The sequence below is a fragment of the Podarcis muralis genome, chromosome 9 (assembly GCF_964188315.1).
Source record: "Podarcis muralis chromosome 9, rPodMur119.hap1.1, whole genome shotgun sequence".
In the NCBI taxonomy this organism is placed as follows: Eukaryota; Metazoa; Chordata; class Lepidosauria; order Squamata; family Lacertidae; genus Podarcis; species Podarcis muralis.
This window is the reverse complement of record NC_135663.1, coordinates 24,620,146-24,642,700: the sequence shown is the minus strand read 5'-3', so window position 1 is coordinate 24,642,700 and position 22,555 is coordinate 24,620,146. Positions and strand designations below refer to the sequence as shown.

The 22,555-nt window shown below is 41.0% G+C and overlaps 1 protein-coding gene across 1 annotated transcript in view; it reads left to right on the top strand.

The window, feature by feature from the left end:
* COL25A1 (collagen type XXV alpha 1 chain) overlaps window positions 1-22,555 on the top strand; it is a 297,431-nt gene that overhangs the window by 129,288 nt on the left and 145,588 nt on the right. Inside the window, exons 3-4 of the mRNA XM_028743095.2 lie at window positions 18,222-18,266; window positions 19,971-19,978. Coding sequence (XP_028598928.2) covers window positions 18,222-18,266; window positions 19,971-19,978 — 53 coding nt within the window. The remainder of the gene's footprint in view (window positions 1-18,221; window positions 18,267-19,970; window positions 19,979-22,555) is intronic.

Genomic DNA, 22,555 nt, shown 5'->3' with positions numbered 1-22,555 from the left:
CAGATGTTTTGGGACTACAGTTCCCATCATCCCTGACCACTGTCCTGTTAGCTAGGGATGATGGAAGTTGTAGTCCCAAAACATCTGGAGGGCCGAGTTTGGGGATGCCTGCCTTAGATGCACCAGAACATTGCTCACAAAACTTGCTCTACATTAATTCCCAGGTCACCACTGCTCCTTTCCAAGGTTTTAAATTAAATATTAGTGATGCTAGCACAAATGCGAGTCCTAGGAGATGGATTGAAGGCACATGATTGCAGCAACCTTGTTAGAGCTGAGTAGGCTTGGGTCTTACCCATGCCAGGATTGGAGACCAGCTGGAAAGCCTTTGTATGATGCCTTGAGTTCCACTGCAGAAGAATGGCAGTATATAAATTAAATACATAAGAGACCCTCAGCCCTCATTAGCTTTTCCCGCATATCCTGCTGCATGCTGTTACCCGTCTTCTCTCTCCCTGTCCCTGGGACCTGCTGTCTTTTTTGACCATCTCTCTCTTTGCCCTTAGTACCTCTTCCCCAACCTTTCTGTCCAGAAAACGCAGCCCTTGCATGGAGAAATACACATACATCACATGCCACAAAGAATCTGTGCACCTGTAACTCTACAACAGTGAGTGGAGGTCAGTGTTGGAGGTCGAATTTGTCACTATCATCCTCTGACCTCTGCCATGAAGGATGGTAAGAGCATGGGCAGAGCATTTGTGTGGGCTGGGCAATGTTGTAGTGGCTTACACACTGTTTGAAAGAAGGGCAAAAGAAGAAAGACCATAGTGGGGACAGCGGAAGCAGATGAACGGGGTTCAACATGTGGAAAAGTGAATAAGACTATTACTGTCCAAGCTCCATATGTTGAACTGAGTTTATGTGCATACAACTTAGATATGAATGCAGTCTGCTTGATCAAGGCCTTGCATTTTTCATGGTTCCTGGTTATGAACCAACTGTATAAGGGAGTTCTGTTTTTACCTGCCACTCAACATATGGACACCAAGAACAGGGCGATCAGGCAAGCTCATACTTCTCCTTTACACGTTGATCCCACATGGTTTTTGAAGGTGTGAAAAGGGCTCCTGTCAGTGGCGGATGGTGAAAAACCTGCTGACATAATTAAAAATACATCTGAAAAGGGGAAAATGTATTTTTATAGACATTATCTAATGCTAAAAGCACTTATGCAACTAGCTCTGTTTTTCTGTAAAAGTTAGTCTATGTTTTTGTTCTGAAACAGATTAGTGTAAAGAAAGAGCTTCGTTATTCTTTTTTTATAAAAAAAAATTCTCAAAGGAGGATGAGGATTTGTTTAAGTTAGATGTAGTTGGAAGCCTAAATCAGGAGCATTAATGGCAATGAGTATACCTAGAGTGGCAATGAGAAGTTCTGTTGAAGCTATTAAGTATGCAATTATGGAGTAAAGGTATATGAAAGAGCAGCTGTGGAAGAATCCTGGGCTTCTTTCAGCAGCAATGTTCCAAGAACAACCAAGGTCTAAGTGTTCCTCTCCCACATCTTTCCCATCCAATCCTGATATTTCTTCAGTGGGCAATGCATAAATCTCTGTATGATGCTCTATCAAAATACCCTGTATTCATTATGCAAAAGCTCTAGGGAGTATAGACTCCGCCTGTGAAGGTTATGAATGGCTTTCTTACATTTACTTCTTTTGTCTAGGCATCTATCCTCATCCTAAAGCACTTAATCATTGTACAGCTTTCAACGCAGCTGATTATTATATACTTGGCGAAATCCCTCATGTATTTTTACAAGTTGCCTGGTTCCGTTCTAAGATGGCTTCATTCATAAAACACCTGACCATACAACAGATGTATCAATAGGTGGCTATTGTTCTTGGGGAGGGGTGTGGAGATAATGAATGACATTCTATAGGCTTCTGATCAGCCCCTGTTTAATATTTATATGTAGACTTTGTCAAATTATTCATAGTCAAGAGATGTCTGTTGTTAGTCTACAGTTATGGCAGCTAGACTGAGTAAAGATGAAATATTATCTTCCTTTACTGGCAGGCAGATTGGCAGAAACAAATAATACAAAGTTTTCATACTTCCTTTAAAATGACTTTTTGCTTGATTCCTTGGCACTAATACGTTACACAGATATATTTGATAGCTGAATGTAAGCTTTAAATTGTGTTGCGAACTTCAGAATAACCTCTCTTTTACTTACAGTGCAGTAGTGCTTTCTAATCAGAAAATTTGAGAAGCTCTGAAAAGTCTTCTTTTAGTGGGTCCCTTCAGGGATATGGTTACTGGCAAATGCCCAGCTATACCTGCCCAATCCTAGCCTTGGACTTAATATGCTTTTTGTTCAAATTGTATTTTGATAGTTAAGAGTCGGGTAGAATAATTATTGTAGTGTTTGTTTGCCCAAGTGGTATATGTCTGTGTAAGTAAAGAGATATATTTAACAAAGTTGCTGGTTAGGCTACCAGGACAGGCTGAAGAGAGTCGTTCTCACTCCCTAGAGTCCCTTGAGGAAGAATGGCATATGAATGTAATCAATTTATAACAGATACTTGAATATATGATACAATCAACCTTCTCAGAGCCCACTTCCATGAGAATTTTGTGTGAGTTCCTTTTGGTCAAAGTGCACATAATATATTCAAGGTCAGGTGCAAATTTAAGTTGAAAATCCAAAATAATTCAGAGGATATCAGCCAAATCCTGGTTCAAATTGTGCATAAAAAGCAGGAAGCAGAATGTGCAAAGGCGATTCTATTTTGCGATATTTTGTGTGTCCAGTTTGATTGTGTTCAATTTTCCTTTGTATTTGGCTCCTTTAGTGAAATTATTGCTAAGAATCATCATATATAAAACACTATGATCAGTTGACTCCTTCTTTTAATGAAATTGTTGTAATATCACAAGAGTGACCTGGAAGAAAGCAAAAGAATACAAGGTACACCTGGGAAAAGGCAGTAGAGTGGTGCCCCGCAAGACGAACGCCTCGCAAGACGGAAAACCCGCTAGACGAAAGGGTTTTCCGTTTTGGAGGCGCTTCGCAAAACGAATTTCCCTATGGGCTTCCTTCGCAAGACAAAAGCCCATAGGGAAATCTCCGGGACAGCGGGGAAATGCAGCGCGTCTTCCCCACTGTCCTCGGACCTCCTCCGAAGCCTGGCGGTGGGGCGGAGAGACCTCCTCCCGCCGCCAGCCTTCGTTTCTCCGATATCCCGGATGGCTTTTGAAGGCAGGCCGGGGGGGGAGCAAAGACTTTCGCCCCCCGCCGGCCTTCAGAAGAGGTCCTGGACCTCTTCTGAAGGCCGGCGGGGGGCGAAAGTCTTTGCTCCCCCCTGCCTGCCTTCTCGGGAGAGCGGAGAAACGCAGCGTGTTTCTCCGCTGTCCCGGACAGCTTTTGAAGGCAGGCGGGGGGGGGGGGAGCAAAGACTTTCGCACCCCGCCCGCCTTCAGAAGAGGTCCTGGACCTCTTCTGAAGGCTGGCGGGGGGCAAAAGTCTTTGTCCCCCCTGCCTGCCTTCCCAGGGGCTTTTAAATCGCCCCGGGACAGCGGAGAAGTCCCCCGCTGTCCCGGGGCTTTTTAAAATGCTGGCGGGCGGCAGCGGAGGCTTCGCTCCCGCCCGCCAGCATTTTAAGATCGCCCCGGACAGCGGAGAAGTCCCCCGCTGTCCCGGGCTTTTTTAAAATGCTGGGGGTGGGAAGAAAAGCCCTTGGTCCCCCCCAGCCTTCAGAAGAGGTCGGGGGACAGACTGTCCCCGGACCTGGTCTGAAGTCGGTTTCCATAGGAACGCATTAATTGATTTTCAATGCATTCCTATGGGAAACCGTGCTTTGCAAGACGGAAAAATCGCAAGACGACAAAACTTGCGGAACGAATTAATTTCGTCTTGCGAGGCACCACTGTAACAGAGTAGATTAAGTTCTCAGTGTGGATACAGGTGACTGTCAAAAGATGCTGCCCTGAATGCAGGTGACAGGCTTTTTTTTTTTTAACGATGGCATTAAGAATAAGGTGGTTTGAAAAAGAAGAGCCAGACCATAGATGGTTTTTTGACACAGTCTGAATCACTTCATGTATTCGAATTATAAACAAAACATGAAATACTATTCTGCTATTGCAGACTTCTCTTCTACATCAAATGGGGCAGGGGGAATTCTTCCTCTCACCTGGCTGTTGCATAGTTATTGGCTTTATTTATCACAGAAAAGGATGATTTGTTTTATTTTTATTTACTGATGTAGTACCAATCCCAAATAGTTCCCCCACCTTTTCTGAATGAGGACTATAACAAAAAGTCACTCAATTTTGTTTTTAAGGCTTTGACATACTCCTGTCTGTCTTAGTTATTTGTTCCTTGCAAACAAATGTGCAACTTGGTTCGTGGCTGTTATGCAACAAGAGGATTAATGAATGTATGAATGCCACTGATGTTTATTTTTTCTTTTTTTTAACTCACTTCTGCAGCTGTCACTAAGCTCCTCTTCAAATGATATATTTATTATGATAGATATGGGAGGGGGATACTTGTACAAAACTTTGAAAGCAATATGCCTGGCTTGGGTTGGCTTTGGTAGAGAGTCTTATGCTTAAATGGATGGCCTGCCTGTGTGGGTTTGTCTGAGATTATTGTAGTGCCAGTGTGCCTGACTTACTAAGTGCCGCCTTTAATCTTAAAGTATTCGGTTTCACTGTCACTGAAATGAGAAACCGCTAAGTTCAGTGGCCATTTTAAATTGTCACCGTCATCACAAAAGTCTTGTCAGTCTTGGCTTAAAAATAAAGCCAGAATATCAAGTTTACTGTAAGAAGAGACACATCAGCTTTACAAAGTAATGGACATTAGCTGAACATTAGTTATTAGATACAGCAAATAAATAAATGTGCTGTTTTAAGTTAGTAAGGAAGAGTGATATTAAAATAATTAATTAAGGGACACTACATATATTCATGTTTGTAGCTGTTGCATTTGAACGGAACAATACAAACACAGCCTTTGGATACCAAAGACCATTCATCGAGAATGTACCGACCAGCACAGAAATAATATATCTTTATGTGTGCATTTATTTATTTACATAAAAACATTTGTACCACACCTTTCAGCCCATAAAGACATTTCAAGGCAGCTTACAATCATAGCAGATATAATTACAATATAGCCATTAAAATTACAACAATACACAGCACAGAGAGTTGAAAACAAAAGCTGATAAAAACCTAGCCACACATCAGAGATAAAGTGACATCAAGCTAAATACTTGGCAAAATGTTTTGTGGCTCCTTTGAAAACCACAGTAGCCAATCAGGTCTCTCTAGCAAGAGTTCCATGACAAGAAGTCAACATTCCATATCTGAGCCAACTGAGTCTCAGATGGCAACAAGACATGGAGTAGGCCAGCCTCACTAAGATTTGCTTTTACTGACCTGCGTTTTCAAGCTATGGATGATACAGCAGAGTACTGTAGGAAGACAGACTCTGTATATGTGGGCAACCGCCAGTGGAAGACATCTTGCACCATTTGCTATATTGCCCACTACACATTGGACCTAAGACGCAATTTCTCACCCTGCTGTCCATACAGGAAAGATGTCTCTTGCTGTTAGAGAAGGTACTATGGCTTCTTAGCAATGTAAACATTCTAGTGACTCTTAAAAAGTCGCCCTTTTTGCTTTGGCAGCCAAAAGGATCAGAAAGAAGACCATGGACAATATAGCAGTGAACTGTAAGGGAGATGCAGAGATCTGAATAGAGACTATTATTTGAGGCGCAGCATCCCTTTTGCTTGTATTTATTTTTGATTCAGATTTGTCATGTCCAACAGCTAGTGCAATAAAATTATTTGGAATGGATTGGACTGGGCATGAAGTAAGTCATCAGGTGAAGACCACAGTAGGCAGGCAGGCTCATGCAGGAGAAAGCATAAGCATATAAGAAGTGCTTGCTTGATCAGGCCAGTGGCCCATCTAATTCAGCATCCTGTTCTCACAGTGGCCACCCAGATGCTTTTGGGAAACCAGCAAGCAGGACTCAAGCACAAGAACACTCTTGTGGTTTCCAGAAACATGTATTCAGAAGCATCTGACAAAGAGTTTTCATTTTTTTCAAACTGTGTAGGTGTACTTTGAATCATTTGTAAAGAAGACTATTATTAACTGAATTTTCCCCCAGAGGAAAATACTTTGTAAGTTTCTTGACCAAAGATGTCGAGAAACTCAAGCAAAGTCACAGTGAAAATCAAAGCAGAGGTAGAAATGCCTCTAACCTCTTTCTTCTGGTGTTGATAAAGAGATCTATGTGCTGAAGCAGGCTTCCATTCTTGAGCCACTTGCTGCATTTGTAAGCATGGGATGTTGTTTTCTTGCCCATATGAATGTGCATCTACATTCTGCCACAGCTAGTTATGCATCATACCATGCTGAAAAGCTAATCATGCATAATACCATTTTTAGTTTATATTGCTTTCCAGCTTATTCTAGCTGGAATGTGCCTTTTTCACTGATGCCATACACTGGGTGTGTGTGTGTGTGTGTGTGTGTGTGTGTGTGTGTGTATTGCCATTTTGCTGCCCATTCACTTAGTTTGGACAGCTCCCTTTGAGGCTCTTCACAGTCACGTTTTGTCTTAACCACTCTGAGCAATTTGGCATCATCAACAGATTTGGCTACCTCATTGCTCCCCCCTAACTAATTTATGAACAAGTTTAAAAACACAGGTCCCAATACAAATCCTTGAGGGGACTTCACTTTCTCCAACCTTCCACTGGGAGAACTGTCCATTTATTTCTACTCTCTACTTCCTGCTTCTTATCCAGTTACAAAAGGACCTCTTTTCTTTTTCTTTTTTTATTTTTTTAAAATATATTTATTAAAATTTTCATATGAAACATGCATTTGAAAAACACAACTCATCATTGTCCATTTAACATCTCTCAATTGTTACATAGGACTCCCCCACACCTCCCGCGTACACTTGCATCATTATTAAATTAATTTCAAACAAATTATCATTTTACTCATAATCTTAATTTTAGTTAGCATATAATTCATCCTTAAATCTAATTTAGTGATAGACAGTTATTTTCTGCTCTGGCATCCGGTTCAACACTCAACCAAATTACAATATTTTTGTAAGTAAATCTTAAATTTCTTCCAGTCTTCTTCCATCCTTTCTTCTCCCTGGTCTCGAATTCTGCCGGTCATCTCAGCTAGCTGCATATAGTCCATCAGCTGCATCTGCCATTCTTCCACAGTGGGTAGCTTCTGAGTTTTCCAATTCTTGGCAATCAATATTCTTGCTGCTGTTGTTGCATACATAAAAAATGTTCTGTCCTTTTTTAACACACTCTGGCCGACGATACCCAAGAGGAAGGCCTCTGGTTTCTTAGTAAAGGTGTATTTAAACACCTTTTTTAATTCATTATATATTGTCTCCCAGAAGGCCTTCACTCTAGGGCAAGTCCACCAGAGGTGAAAAAATGTTCCTTCATTTTCCTTACATTTCCAACATTTACTATCAGACGAATGGTATATTTTGGCTAATTTAACAGGGGTCATGTACCATCTATACATCATTTTCATCACATTTTCCTTCAACGCATTACATGCAGTGAAGTTCAGCCCAGAGGTCCACAACCTTTCCCAATCTTCAAACATAATATTGTGCCCAATGTCCTGGGCCCATTTTATCATTGTTGATTTTACCATTTCGTCTTGTGTGTTCCATTTCAGCAGCAAGTTATACATTTTTGAAAGTACTTTAGTCTTAGGTTCTAACAGTTCAGTTTCTAACTTTGACTTTTCCACTTGGAATCCTAACTTTTTGTCATTTTTAAACACTTCTTTAATCTGAGCATAGTGTAACCAGTCTCGCACTTTATCTCTCATCTTCTCTAAACTCTGCAATTTCCAATTGTCACCATCTTTTTCTATTATCTCCCAGTATTTTGGCCAATTGGCCTCCATATTGGCCCCTTTTCGAGCCTTGGCCTCCAGGGGCGACAGCCACCTCGGAGTTTTACTCTCCAATAAGTCTTTGTATTTTGTCCAGACATTAAAAACTGATTTTCTGACAATATGGTTCTTAAAGGCCTTATTTATCTTAGCTTTGTCATACCATAAATAAGCATGCCATCCAAACGCATTATTAAAGCCTTCCAAGTCCAAGACATCCGTATCTTCAAGAAGTAACCAATCTTTTAGCCAGCAGAACGCTGCAGCTTCATAATACAACTTTAAGTCTGGCAGGGCAAAGCCCCCTCTTTCTTTCACATCTGTTAGTATTTTGAATTTGATTCTGGGCTTTTTGCCCTGCCAGACAAATTTAGAGATATCTTTCTGCCACTTCCGAAAACACTCTGTCTTGTCTACAATCTGTAGTGTCTGAAACAAAAATAACATTTTTGGCAATACATTCATCTTGATGGCAGCTATTCGGCCTAACAAAGAAAGTTTTAGTCTTGACCAACTATCCAAGTCTCTCTTAATTTCTGACCAACATTTTTCATAGTTATCTTTAAATAAACTCAGATTTTTTGCTGTTATGTTTACCCCCAAATATTTAACTTTCTTAACCATATTTAGTTCTGTCTCTTTCTGAAGCTGTTCCAGCTCAGTATCTGTCAAGTTCTTTCCCAAAACCTTGGTTTTTTGCTTATTTAACTTAAATCCTGCCACTCGACCAAAGTTTTGAATCAGTTGTAATACTCTTTTCATACTAGATTCCGGCTCCTGTAGTGTCAAAACTAGGTCATCTGCAAAAGCTTTAAGTTTATATTGTTTCGCTCCGACCTGGATCCCTTCCACCAACCGGTCCCCCCTAATCATATTCAGGAGCACTTCCAGAACCGAAATAAACAGTAATGGGGAAATCGGGCAACCTTGTCGTGTACCTTTTTCAATTTTGAACCCTTCTGTAACCACATTGTTAACTATCAGTTTAGCCTTTTGTTCTGAGTATATTGCCTCAATCCCATTTTCAAACCCCCGTCCCACTCCCATTTCTTTTAAATTCCCCTTCATAAATTTCCAGGATATGTTGTCAAAGGCTTTCTCCGCGTCTATGAAAATTAGAACTGCTTTAGTGTTTATGTTTGTTTGCAAAAGTTCCAATATGTCTATAATGTTCCTTGTATTTGCAAACATGTGTCTGCCCGGGAGGAAGCCTGCCTGGTCTTTATGGATTATCTCACTTAAAACTTTCTTAAATCTTCGTGCCAAAACATCTGCAAATATTTTGTAATCCACATTTAAGAGGGAGATGGGACGGTAGTTCTTAAGTTGTGTCTTTTCAGTTTCCAACTTTGGTATCAATGTGATAAATGCTTCCTTCCACGATTCAGGCGCCTTCTTCCCCTCCATTATTTCATTACTGACCTCCAACAATGGTTGTATCAAATAGTCCTTCAATATCTTGTAGTAGTTAGAGGTCAGTCCATCTGGCCCTGGTGATTTGCCCTGTTTCAAACTCTGGATGGCCTGCTCAATCTCTTGTCGCGTTATTTTACTATTCAGAATTGTTCTATTTTCTTCTGACAGCTTTGCTAATCCATTTTTCTCCAAAAATTGTGTAATCTCTGCTTCATCTTGTGGCCCTTGAGTGTATAACTTTTTGAAGTACCTCTGGAAGCACTTTCTAATCTCTCCCGGGTTCTGGATGTTCCTTCCTTCAACCTCTAAGTTTGTTACTGTATTCAGTCTTTGTCTCCTTTTCAACTGCCAAGCTAGCAGTTTCCCACATTTATTAGCCGACTCAAAGGTTTTTTGTTTCATTGTTTTGATCTTCCATTCTATTTCCTGATTTATCAGTTTAGAATATTGTGCCTGATGAAGTTTAATTTCTCTCAGAATCGGTTGGGACTTCGGGTTAGATCTTAACTTCTTCTCCAACTCTTCGATTCTTTCCAAAATTTTGTCTTTCTTTTCATTTTGCAATCTTTTCTTTAAAGAATTCTGTTGAATCAAGAACCCTCTCATCACAGCTTTGCTTGCATCCCAGATAGTTCTTTTTTCCACCGTGGTGCTCAAATTAATCTCGAAGTAGTCCTTTAAAGTTTTTTGGGCCTTCTTTACAATTCTTTGGTCTCTAAACAGGCCATCATTCATCTTCCATCTAAAGGAGCCGGTTGGGATCAGTGTCATGTCCATTCTCAAAGCGTTATGGTCGGAGCATGTTTTGGGGCAGATTTCCACCTTCCTCACCTTAGGTGCCAGACTTCTAGTTATCCATATTTGGTCGATTCGTGTCCAGGTCAATTGAGCTTCAGAAAAGAATGTTCCTTCTCTCCCCAAGGGGTTTCTCACTCTCCAAATATCAATCCAGTCCATATTGTCAGTCATTTCAAAAAAAGTCTTAGGTAGTCTTCCTTCTTTGGTAATGTTTTGGTTCTGTGACTTATCCATATTTGTTGATACGACCCCATTCATGTCCCCCATCATAATGACGTTGTTATAGTCCAGATAATCCAGCATAGTCTCATGCAACTTCTTGTAAAAGTCCGATTTTCCTTCATTTGGAGCATAAATTCCTAATATCAAAATTTTTTCTCCTTGGTATTGTACTTCTATTGCGAGGATTCTTCCACTTTCGTCTTTAAAGAGAAATTTTGGTGAAAGGCTCTCTTTTGCATAGATCACTACACCTCTCTTTTTAACTGTATCCGATGATATAAATTCTTGACCAAGCCTTTTGTTTATTAACACCTTTCTGTGGAGCCTAATCACATGTGTTTCTTGTAAACATATAATGTCCAATTGTTCCTTTTTTAAAATATGAAAAATTTTAGACCTTTTTTCGGGGCTGTTACAGCCATTTATGTTCCAGCTCAAAAGCTGCAGAGACATCCTGGATAAATCTGGTTATTCTTTCTGGGGTGGTACCTTGTTCTCCGGTCCTTGAGGATCCGAGGGGGCGGGCTCCCCTGGAGGTTCTGGCGCTGGCAATCCAAGTCCTTTGTGGAGGTCTTCTCCGTGTGTTCCCAGAAACTTGTCTCTATCTTCCACTGTTTTGATTTTGATCTTTCTCCCTCTGTAGGTAAAGGATAATCCTTGTGGGAACTCCCACCTGAATATAATTGCGTTGCTTCTTAACAATCTTGCCAATTCCGTGTAGTTAGATCTGAGGTCCAGCAACTGTTTAGGGATATCCTTGTAGATTTCAATTCTCTTGCCCAGAATGTCTAGTGACTTTTCGTAGTGCAGGCCCAAAATCTTGTCCCTTTCCTCCTTTGATCTCAGTGTTATCAAACAGTCTCTGGGCTTCTCTATCCTTCTGACTCTGCCAAGCCTAAAAGCAGATACTATTTTAAAGTCTTTTTCCTCTAACTTCCAAAACTTGGCAAATTCCTTAGTTAGAAATTCAATAAAATTATCTTCTTCCACCTCTGGTATTGACCGTATCCTCAAGTTGGTCTCCCTGTTTCGCAGTTCTGTCATCGAAAAGTAAATCTGATGTTCTCCAACTTGTTTACTGAGTGGTCTTACTTCTTTCTCAAGTTCCTCCAATCTTTGACTAGTATCTTCAGCCAGTTTCCGATTTTCACCTACAGCCTCCTTTAATTCTCCAATAGACTGGGCATTCTGTGCAACTTGTCCAGTCAACTTATTCAAGCTTTCTGTGTTCTGTTCAATTTTAGCTGTATGCAAATCAGCCTTCTTGTCCAAAGCCTCTAGTTTCTCCAAAATTTTCTCCAAGACAGAGCTACTTGTCCCTGAAGCCATATCTTCCAGGTGCAACTCCTCTGTCTCGCCCTCCCCTGCCTGTATTAGGGAGGCCGCCTCTATGTCTGGAGGCAAAGCGGAAGGCAAAGCCGGCACAGATGATCTACGCTGTGAGGCTGCAGATAAAGTCAAAGTTGTTTGTTTAGTTCTTCCTCTTCTCCTTGCGCCACTCATTCCAAAGTTATCTGTAATCCAAGGTCAATCCAAGTTGTTCCCATGAGAAAGTGAAGTCCCAGATACAATAGTCAAACAGAGGCCAGGAAAGGGAAAGTAAAACAAAGTCACTGCTGTAAGACCAAAATCCTCTAGAGGGAGTTTAATGCATCTTCAGGGAAAAAGATCAAATCCAAGTCAAACTTATAAATTTAATTCCATGTCCATCAGCCTCCACAATGTATTATTTTTAGCAGAGTAAACTTAAAGCAAAACAGTGTTTCTAGCAGTGCCTTGACTGCAACAGTTTCAAAGTATCCAGTTCCAGCTCAGAATGTTTCAAAACCTAAATTCAATGTATCCAAAGTTGCAGACTGGTGCTCAGCCAGGCAGCTCCAGCACCAGATGACCTCTTTTCTTTTTCCATGACTTCCAAGTTACTTTGAGTCTTACTAAGCTTAAGTCGTTCATGAGGAACTTTATGAAAAGCCTTTTGAAAGTCTAAGTACACAATGTCAATATCTTAAGGACTGACATGGAGTATGGAGCAAGCTTGTTTTCCCTTGCTCTGGAGAGTAGGGCTTGAACCAATGGATACAAATTACAAGAAAGAGATTCTGCCTAACATTAGGAAGAACTTTCTGACAGTAAGAGCTGTTTGACAGTGGAATGGTCTCCCTTGGGAGGTTCTGGACTCTCCTTCATTGGAGGCTTTTAAGCAGAGTTTGGATGACCATCCATCATGGATGCTTTAGTTGAGATTCCTGCATTGCAAGATATTGTACAGTGGTACCTCGGGTTACATACGCTTCAGGTTACAGACTTCGCTAACCCAGAAATAGTACCTCGGGTTAAGAACTTTGCTTCAGGATGAGAACAGAAATCGTGCTCCGGTGGCACGGCAGCAGCGGGAGGCCCCATTAGCTAAAGTGGTGCTTCAGGTTAAGAACAGTTTCAGGTTAAGAACGGACCTCCGGAACGAATTAAGTACTTAACCCGAGATACCACTGTCCTAGAAGACCATTGAGGTACCTTCCAGTTCTACAACTCTATGATTCTATGACCTGGAACCTTCTGACTTAAAAGTAGCTGTGTTTAGAACTGCACCCTTAGAAAGGACACAAAAGCATATATTTTAATATAATATTAATATTATCCTTTAAATTCCTCTGGGAAATTTGCCTTTGAATTCCTTATTATCAGTGCAACTCAATAAAGGGGGTTTGTGAAAATGCAAATGTGATTGTTTGTGTTGTCTTTTTACAGTATGTTTTTGTGTCTTGATAAGGAAAACATTTGCTATAACAAAGTAGTAATGCATTGGAATGGCAAACTGAAACTACCAGAAGGCTTTCATTCCATGCTAGTATAGAATAACTCTGCCTGCTTATTTCAGCTGTCCTTCAGTCATGTCTATCAAGTAAGTGACAGCAGCTATTTCTATGTTTGCCAAGCTGAATATATGAGGTTCCTCTATTCCGTGCTAGCTAAAACAAAATGTAACATCTCCACTTAAGAAGATTTTCTCTGCACCCCCCCCCAACAGTAGGACTTGTAAGGGTTGTCATGAATTCTGCTCATATTGATCCAGAGCAGATTCCAACGTATAGTCAGCAGAGTAAAATAAACTTAAACACATTGCAGGTTTCTCAAAAAAACAGACCAAAGTCAATTAATATTTCATCCAGTAGAGCTTTACAATGTACATTAGGACTGGCACTGTCCATAAGAAATCCAGTTGCAGCAGACTTAACTTAAACTTACAATAATTTATAAAAGAAGAAGAGGAGTTTGGATTTGATATCCCGCCTTTCACTCCCTTTAAGGAGTCTCAAAGTGGCTAACATTCTCCTTTCCCTTCCTCCCCCACAACAAACACTCTGTGAGGTGAGTGGGGCTGAGAGACTTCAGAGAAGTGTGACTAGCCCAAGGTCACCCAGCAGCTGCATGTGGAGGAGCAGAGACGTGAATCCGGTTCCCCAGATTACGAGACTACCTCTCTTAACCACTACACCACACTGGCTCTCTGACTCTCTGACTAAAACCTTAACACCAAGCATACTACATACAGAACACCACACCAGAAGGAAAGAGAGGTAAAAAGTGAAACTCAGGCTCCTTATGGCCTGTTTTATAGGACACAATGACCTTGAGTGAAAGAGGTAACAGAACTAGTTCAAACCAGCTGTTTCTCTGAAGGAATAACCCAAACATCAGGAACCTTCTGCTTGTTTCTAGGCAGAAAATAAACTTGCTTGTCAGCTAGAAACTTCCAGCTTGCACCAGCTTATATCACACAGAGAAGCTTCCAGAACCCTCTTGAATCAATTATAATAGGAAATATCTTTACATATCAGATCAATACTTTCTGTACCAAGAAATACAAACTGACAAGGTGTTTTTTAATCATCATAATCATCATCATAGAATTGCAGGATGCTAGCATGAGATTTATTTCCAATTATGAATTCTAATTTTGGTCTTGGCCCCCATTGAATTCACTTGGATAACAAGTGGATGTATTTTATTTTTAACTGAAATCATTGCATTTAATTTTCAACCCCCAAAGTCACAGTGGTAGTAGCTATGGTACAAGCATGATAGGGAGATCAGATCTTCTTTCTGTGCATAGTTGCATTGTTACTGCGAAGCCAGGAACTCTTCTCTGGGGTCTGGTAATGTTTACCTCTTCAATGGAGTGACCGTTATGAACTAGCACATATCCAAACCTGAGCAGTTGCCCCTGTAAAAACATTTCCCAAGAGCAACTGAGGTCCTTCTCACTGGCGTATTACTAGCGCACCAGAGTCAAGAGAAACAAGATAAAACCAGAAGCCATGCTTCTTTCTTCCCCTGCCTAAGGCACTAATGCTGCAGTAGTCCATGCCTGGTCTATGCCTGGATTGGGGTTTGGGAAGAAAAAGGGAGTGTCCTTATTCCCAGTTGCTGAAGAACAATAACTCAAATAACATTTTCCCTGCAAAGCTTTTATTCCAAATGTTTTAGGTTGGTGTAATACATATGCAAAGTGCTGGTCTGGTCTTAGGTGCAGCAGGCCATGCACATAGTTAATCCACGGCACAGTTATACAAAGGCAGGTGATCTATCTAATCAAAGCATAGACGTTAGTCTGACACTTGACACATTCCTTGCTATGCTATATAAAGGAATGGACTGGGCTCAGCTTAGTGCATCTACACCTTAGCTAGCAACCTGGCACTCCGCCTTGAAAGTGGGATCTGCTGCATATTCTCACATCTCCTGTGGTTTCTCCAGGACTGAGGTAATGAAAGGGGTGTCTCTGCCCCCTCTGCAGAAGCAAGGCTAGACACAGCATCTGATAACTCCGGTATGGGTGGCACAAGAGGCACCGTGAAGTAGTCAGAGATAGGCTCCAGCAGCTGTGAAGAAGAGGGAGGTGGGGCTCACAACACCTGCTGTGGGTTCAGGTGAGGTGAAAGAAAAGGCTGAGGGAAAGGCTGCTTAGAATCTTACTATCAGGCTCCCCCATGTCTGGATAACCCCAACCCTATCCCACTGGAACCCTCCCCATTACTCTCCAACAAGCTATCCATCTGCATGGTCCTGCCCTGGCCAACCCATGACAGGGAGTTTGAGAGCTGAGTGGTTACAAACACGTTCTTGCACAGCTCAAATTTTAATCTGAGCCAAAGAATTCAGGGACCTTGTAACAGTCATCTTTTCTTTTGAAGTGAATATTAGGGGGCCCCAAAGTCTGTATTTGGACCAGAGCCCAGTGAGTTTTGCAAGATGACAAGTAAATTCCATGACCTGTACGAGATTGATATATTTTTGTGCCAACCGCTTCCTTGATTTCATATTTTATTTTTGTTGAAAGCCATCAAAACCCTATTCTATTAGTGATAGGGGAACGTCATGTCTGGGTGGACTCTTTGTGCATATAATTAGACTGGCTTGTCATTATACTGTAATCAATAGCTTGGTTGAAAAAGTATATGTATATTTTTAAAATATAGATTTTACTTTTATCTGCTTTATTTTGCTGGTTATATTTAAAGCTGAGATTTAACAGATCCTGTAACTTGTTCAGACAGTTCATGATAGCAAGGGATTGAAATATAAACCAACACAGTTTCTGAAATTAAATTGATTAATGCTATCCTCAACAACAACTTGTTTAAAATACCTCTCTAGAGAAGCAGGAAAATAGCACCAGATCTTGCTGTTCTACTTAAAACATTGAATGCTTTATAAGTAGCCATCAAGTTGAACTACTGTACACTGTTTTTTCTGTGTATTATTTGGTTTCATTAATCTTCATGACACTAGTTTGTTCCACCGAGAAGTCACATTTCTTTCTCAGAGGCTTTAAAACTGAAAGTGACATTTAAAACAAGAGGTTGTTTCTAAAGTGCTTTGTGTTGGTAAGGTATTACTCGGCACAGAATTTACTGTCTGTACTTAAACATTAATTAATTGTTTTGAGATTAATTGGTGACTTTTATATTGGACCAGGAATTGCAATGCATGTGGTACTGTACCTATTCTGCATGTAGAAAGGAAGGCATGGAATTCTGCTGCAGGATCCTTTCCCAAGCTAATAGCTAGAACATATGGATAGGGAGAAAACAAACAATTGCCTTTTCTATGCTAGAGAGTCTGCAGAATGCTGTACTTGGGTATCTTGCACAAGCTGGCCCAAAATCCAGCATTTCCCTCTGCTTCTCCTGGAAATGCATTGCTGCCTTGAAAGGGAGAGGAAATAGGGCTTTATACATTATCCCTTGATGCTCAGACACAAATGCAATTTGCCAGCTCTTCTCCTTTTGCATGGTGGAGTAATACTAACAACAGCCAATCTATCCTACAACCACATTTTTGGTGTTATTAGTGATGGCACATTAATTAAATGCTTAGGGATTAATTTATGAAAACAAGTTTTCATCAACTGTATTGTCCCAGAACACTGTCCAGCAGGATACAGGCAAGCAAGTCTATAACTCTAAAGGAGACCAGGAACTGCCATCTTTCTTTCTCTTCAATGCATCTGGAATGGTGCTACATTAAGACTTAGTGTTCTTCAAGCATTATATTATGGGATGGCATGGCAGCTGAGATGAGCTATTTTCTTGAAAGACCATTAGGAGGCATTTGTGGTTGAATCGTGATGTCACTGATCCCATGCTGGGTGTCATGTTGACTTCATACTGTTCCTGGCTACATCAAGTGGCCAGGAAAATATATATTACAAAAAGAAGAAAATGTTTAAGATGCTGCCCATCTTTACTGGTAATCTGAAACCGACCTCAGTATGTTACAACTTTTGCCTGTTTTTCCCTCCAGCATTTGTCTATTTCAACACACAGCCACATCCAGAATGTGCAGAAAAATCCAGCCAGCCCTGCAGATGTCCCTAGACTGCAACTTCCATCATCCTTGATAATTGGCCACTCTGACTAGGGCTGGTGGGAGTTGGGAGTCCCACAACATTATGGAGGGCTACAGGTTCCTCATCTCTGCTTTATTTCAAAGGTTAAAACATAATGCCTGTCAGTATTTCAGATCTAACCATATATTTGATGACAGTTTGTCTGAGGTATTATCAGAAATTCAGAGGCTCTGCTTCTGGTCCCTTTACTGTTTGAAATGTGCAGTGCAGGTGAATGGGAGAGGCCTTAATAATGGCATCATGGCTCTGGATTTCATGTAAGGCAACAAGCAAAGACTCTTTTATTTCAGGTGTTCTGAGTTACTCTGTTTTGACTAAGTTGTTGAGCTTTTTTTTTATTGCAAAATCTCAAAAGAATTATGATGTTTTTCAGCTATCTTTCTGGAATTAGCCAAAAATGGCACTTCTGACATGGGTTGCCATATGTGTTCGGATTTTTCAGGGTATTTTTGCGATTTCCGCCAAAACACAGTGCGCGACAGCTGAATCCTGAGTATGTCCAGGAAATTCTGGACATAAGGCAACCCTAGTTTTGACTAACCACTGCTGCAAGCAAGACTTTTTCCTTGTTACTAGTATGTTATACATGTGCTGAACACTTCTGTTGTTATTTAAACCACTGAGGCATTCATAGTTTTGCTGCAATCCATGACACACTTGCCTAGGAATGAGCATGGCATACCTCCCAGTAAACATGCATAGCACTAGATGTGCTAGGCAAGCCAAGCTGTACAATGACATGAAATAAATAGTGCCAATGAATTTTGTGGCATTTTTGCTGAGGATGGGACAAGGAAGGCTATTTTCTTGAAAGACCATTAGGAGGCATTTGTGGTTGAATCGTGATGTCACTGATCCCATGCTGGGTGTCACGTTGACTTCATGCATGTACTAGCCCACTTCAATTGCACTCCTCAATTACAAATCGGGAACTGTTTGCTTTTCAGGTCCTCCTGGTAAACGAGGCAAGCGAGGAAGAAGAGGAGAGATTGGTATGTTTCAGATTTAAAAGTAATGCTTCTGGTGTGTGTGTTTTCACCTGGTTCATTTTGTGAAGGCATGCTTGCTGATACTGTTTCATATATGAAAAACAATTTTTATAGTATTTCCCCCCCAAAGAGACTTAAAAATATAAAAACAGTAACACATGTATTACAACAAAACAAGTGTAACAAATATATAACACAGATATAGCAAACTTATTTTTAATTTTTTCTATACAAAGGGTTTAACCATTGTTTGTTGCAACAAGCTAACTTCAAACCATAGTTTATGAAGCTGGCTTCTTTCAACAACCTACAGTGGTGCCTCGCAAGACAAAAAGAATCCGTTCCGCGATTCTCTTCGTCTAGCGGTTTTTTCGTCTTGCGAAGCAACCCCATTAGCGGCTAAGTGGATTAGCACTATTAGCGGTTTAGCGGCTTAATGGCTATTAAAGGCTTAGCGGCTGAGCTGCTAAAAGGCTATTAGCGGCTTAGTGGCTTAGAAAAAGGGGGGGAAGCGGGGGGGAAATGGCGAGACTCGCAAGACATTTTCGTCTTGCAAAGCAAGCCCATAGGGAAATTCGTTTTGCAAAGCACCTCCAAAATGGAAAACCCTTTCGTCTAGCGGGTTTTCCGTCTTGCGAGGCATTCGTCTTGCGGGGCACCACTGTATATCTACAGTTTAGGCTTCAGATGATATTAAACTGCAGTTACATTTAAATGGAAATCAAAGCTTTCAACAGCTTACTGACAACCATACCACAAGAGGACAAGCGTGTGAGCCCTAGGCAGCTCATCCTCATAAATCAAATGAAACCACTGTGATTTGGCATAGCATTTCAGTAGTCCTTGGAGCCTTTAAATGTCATAAACACATGACATTATTAACAAATGAAACTAATTTGCTTTCTGATAGAAAAAGACCTTGTAAGTTTAAAATTCTCTTTAGGATCATTTAACAACAACAAGAAATTACTTTAGTTAACTACACAATAAAATCACATTGTTAAAAATGAAAGTCTGACTATATTTAAAGCAAACTTCAAGGACAGCTGTTGCTGTTATGTGCCCCCTTTGCAACATACTTGAGTCAGAAGAAAAAGGGAAGCATAAAAGCTAATGAAAAGTCATTGATTTGATGGCTACAGCTGCTCCTCTTAATAAGCCTGAAAGAAATATTAGATGTGATTTGCAGACCTCTGATCATGTTCTCTAGAACATTTGTACAAAAAGCTTTTGAGTGTAAATAATTGGGAAAATGTGCTAATATTGCTTCATAAAGTGTGACATTTTTAATGGGGAACATTTTATAAGTAGGCCTTGAAAGGAGTTGATTATAAAAGAAAGTTGGCCTGTCTTAGGAAAAGTAGAAGGAGTAACTGTAGATTCAAGCAATTCTGCCTTGGTGCTGAGGTTAAATCCAAGAGGGGAAAGGGAGGGAGTTCCTATTAGTCAGACTACAAGGGTTGCAGAACTGCATGTTTAAGAAAAATTCTGTAGACAGAGATGTACTTGTGAACACAAAGTATTTTGTACATGAGATGGCTTGGCACTCACAGCAAAATAATAATCTTTAATGCTGGGTGAGAAGAATGAAAATGCCACTACTTTCATCAAAAAAAATATCTATATGGACACTCTATATGAATACCTTTCAAGTTTTCATAAACTTACATATATTTGTCTTTCTTTCCTTGTCTTTTCTTTTCGTAGGACCTCCTGTAAGTACAACTGATATACTATTGGATCATCTATGGTTATCATGAATGAGTCAGAAAGTGCTTTTGAAAACTGGTAAAAATAATGAATATGTTAAATGTACCAAGTATCATCCTAAATACATTCTCAGTTATTAACATGTTTTAAACATCAAATGGTTTTTCAATATTATTTTTTCTCTTGTTTTGGGTTTTGTCTTTTACATTTTGAAGCAGAACAGTATACATGAATGCTGGAAGCAGGTTATTATTACTACTATTTGTTTGTATACTACATTTCAGCCCAAAAAGACCCCAATGCAGTGAGCAGCACATTAAAACAAAACACACAGCAGAGTACAATAAAAAGCCATAAATCAATAAGCAAGCAAAACAATATAAAACTGCTAAGTCACAACACAGAATGGCAAGAGGAAAGCCTTTCCAAACTAATGGCTGAAAAGATGCTGTTACCAACCCAACATCCCAGTGGCGTAGCGTGGGCTGTCAGCACCCGGGGCAAGGCAAGTAATTTGTGCCCCCTAACCCGTGGATTTGCGCCCCCTAACCTGTGGATTTGCCCTAACCCCAGATGTTGCGCCCGGTGCGGCCGGCCCCCCCCCTGCACCCCCCACGCTACGCCACTGCAACATCCTACACACTTAGAGGCTAGAAACCTGAACATACAATGTGGGAAAGCTCATTCCAGCTATAAGAACACTCTTACCACCAACCCCATTCTAGCAATTCAGGGTTAGAATGTTTTAGAACAGAACAGAAAGTAATATGCTGACTTTTTTCTGGTGGCGTCTCTTTCTGGCTTCCCTTCCTGTAGTGGAACCCCTCTCCAATGCACCTCACATGTGGCCGAAGGGCTTTGAGATACATCCAATTTAATCTGTGATTAAAAGGTGAGATCAGAGAAACCAAATCACACTTTGCCAACAGCCCTGGAAATTCACTTGGTAGAGAAATGAGCAGCAGCAACAGTGGCAAGAAGAGGAACAAAGTCCATCTTGTCCATTGGTATCCCATTCTTCATGTGTAACAGGCCACACATATATAGTATTAAGAGTGAACAAGCCTTACACGAGACCAGTGGCTCAACTTTGGAATATGACTAGTCATATCTAAGTAAAATCAGGTTGTTTTGTAGTTAGTAAATCATGTGAAGATTGTTACTATTTTCTTAAAACAGTTAATAGTAACGAGAATCACTTGGTTATAACTGGAGCTTCTGTTTGTCAGAATTTACCCCAGTAGGGTTTTTGTATGATTAAGAAAGGGGTGGGGCCCTCCATTGTTGTTGAGGTACAACTCCCATCATACTTTAACATTAGCCATGTTGCCTAAAGCAGATGGGGGTTGCATTCCAGCAATATCTCAAGGGCCATTGGTTCCCCTTCCTCCGGATAAAGAGTACCATGAATCTGGGAACCTCCTGCTCCATCTGATAGATCCTTCCTTCTCAACATACAACACTTGTTCAGTGGCTTTTTCACTAATTCATATCCTTATTTAAAGCTGGGGGATTTTGGCTCAAGCTCTGCCCTGCAGAGGGAAGAGCAGAGATAGGTAGATTTGGGCACAGCAAAATTACAGAAAATGTGGCAGAAGCTTCCTTCAAGCCACCAGAGCCCATTCATTGGAAAAATCAGTCCACCATATGGAAACATTTGGGTACTGTTGCAATACAACAATAGTAGCAAACAGGAATAGCAACTGTGGCGTATTGGGCCTTAGATTTGTTAACCCCCAAAATAGTTTCAGGTTATCTTTTTTCCTTCTGTTCTCACATTATAGATAAAAGACACATTAATCACTGGTTCTTTATGACTATTCATGATGTGTAAATAAAGTGTTTGTTAGACTTACTGGGTTTTCTGTCATCTGCAAAGCACCTGCTGCAACCTAAGTCCAGTGAAGGAGAGCACACATATTAGGGTTACCAGACATTCCCAGTTCCCAGGGACAGTTCCCAGATTTGCAAATCTGTCCCCAGACAAATTCTGTCCCCGGAATGTCCCCAGATTTGCAAATCTGTCCCCAGACAAATTCTGTCCCCGGAATGTCCCCAGATTTGCAAATCTGTCCCTGGGAAATGTGGCAGCGGCAGCCTCAGCAGCCTGGAGCCAGCCTGGTAGCGCAGTTGGCTCTGGCTGGCTTCAGCAGCTGCTTGCTGCTGCTGCCGCCACTGCCAAAGGGGAACCAGGGACGTCCGGTGGTACAGATCTCCTGCCCCCTTCCCCCTTTGTTTTGACAGATCAGGGGAGGCTCGGGAGTCATGGGTGGGTGGGTGTTGCCCAGGAGGGGCGCAAGGCGCGTGGTTTCTCTGCCAGGCAAGGTGCAAAGCCCTTCTTTTGCACCCTGTGTAACATAAATGTGCAGAGTTTTTTTAAAAAAAAAAACTGGGCAAGAGTCACCCGCCTGTGACTCCCCAGCCTCCCCCGATCAGTCAAAACAAAGGAGGAAGGGGGCAGGAGATCGGGGGAAGCTTGGGAGTCATGGGTGCGCTGTTGCCCAGTTTTTAAAAATCTCTGCACATTTATGTTTCACAGTGTACGAAAGAAGGGCTTTGCATATGTGCTTGGGCCCAGGGTC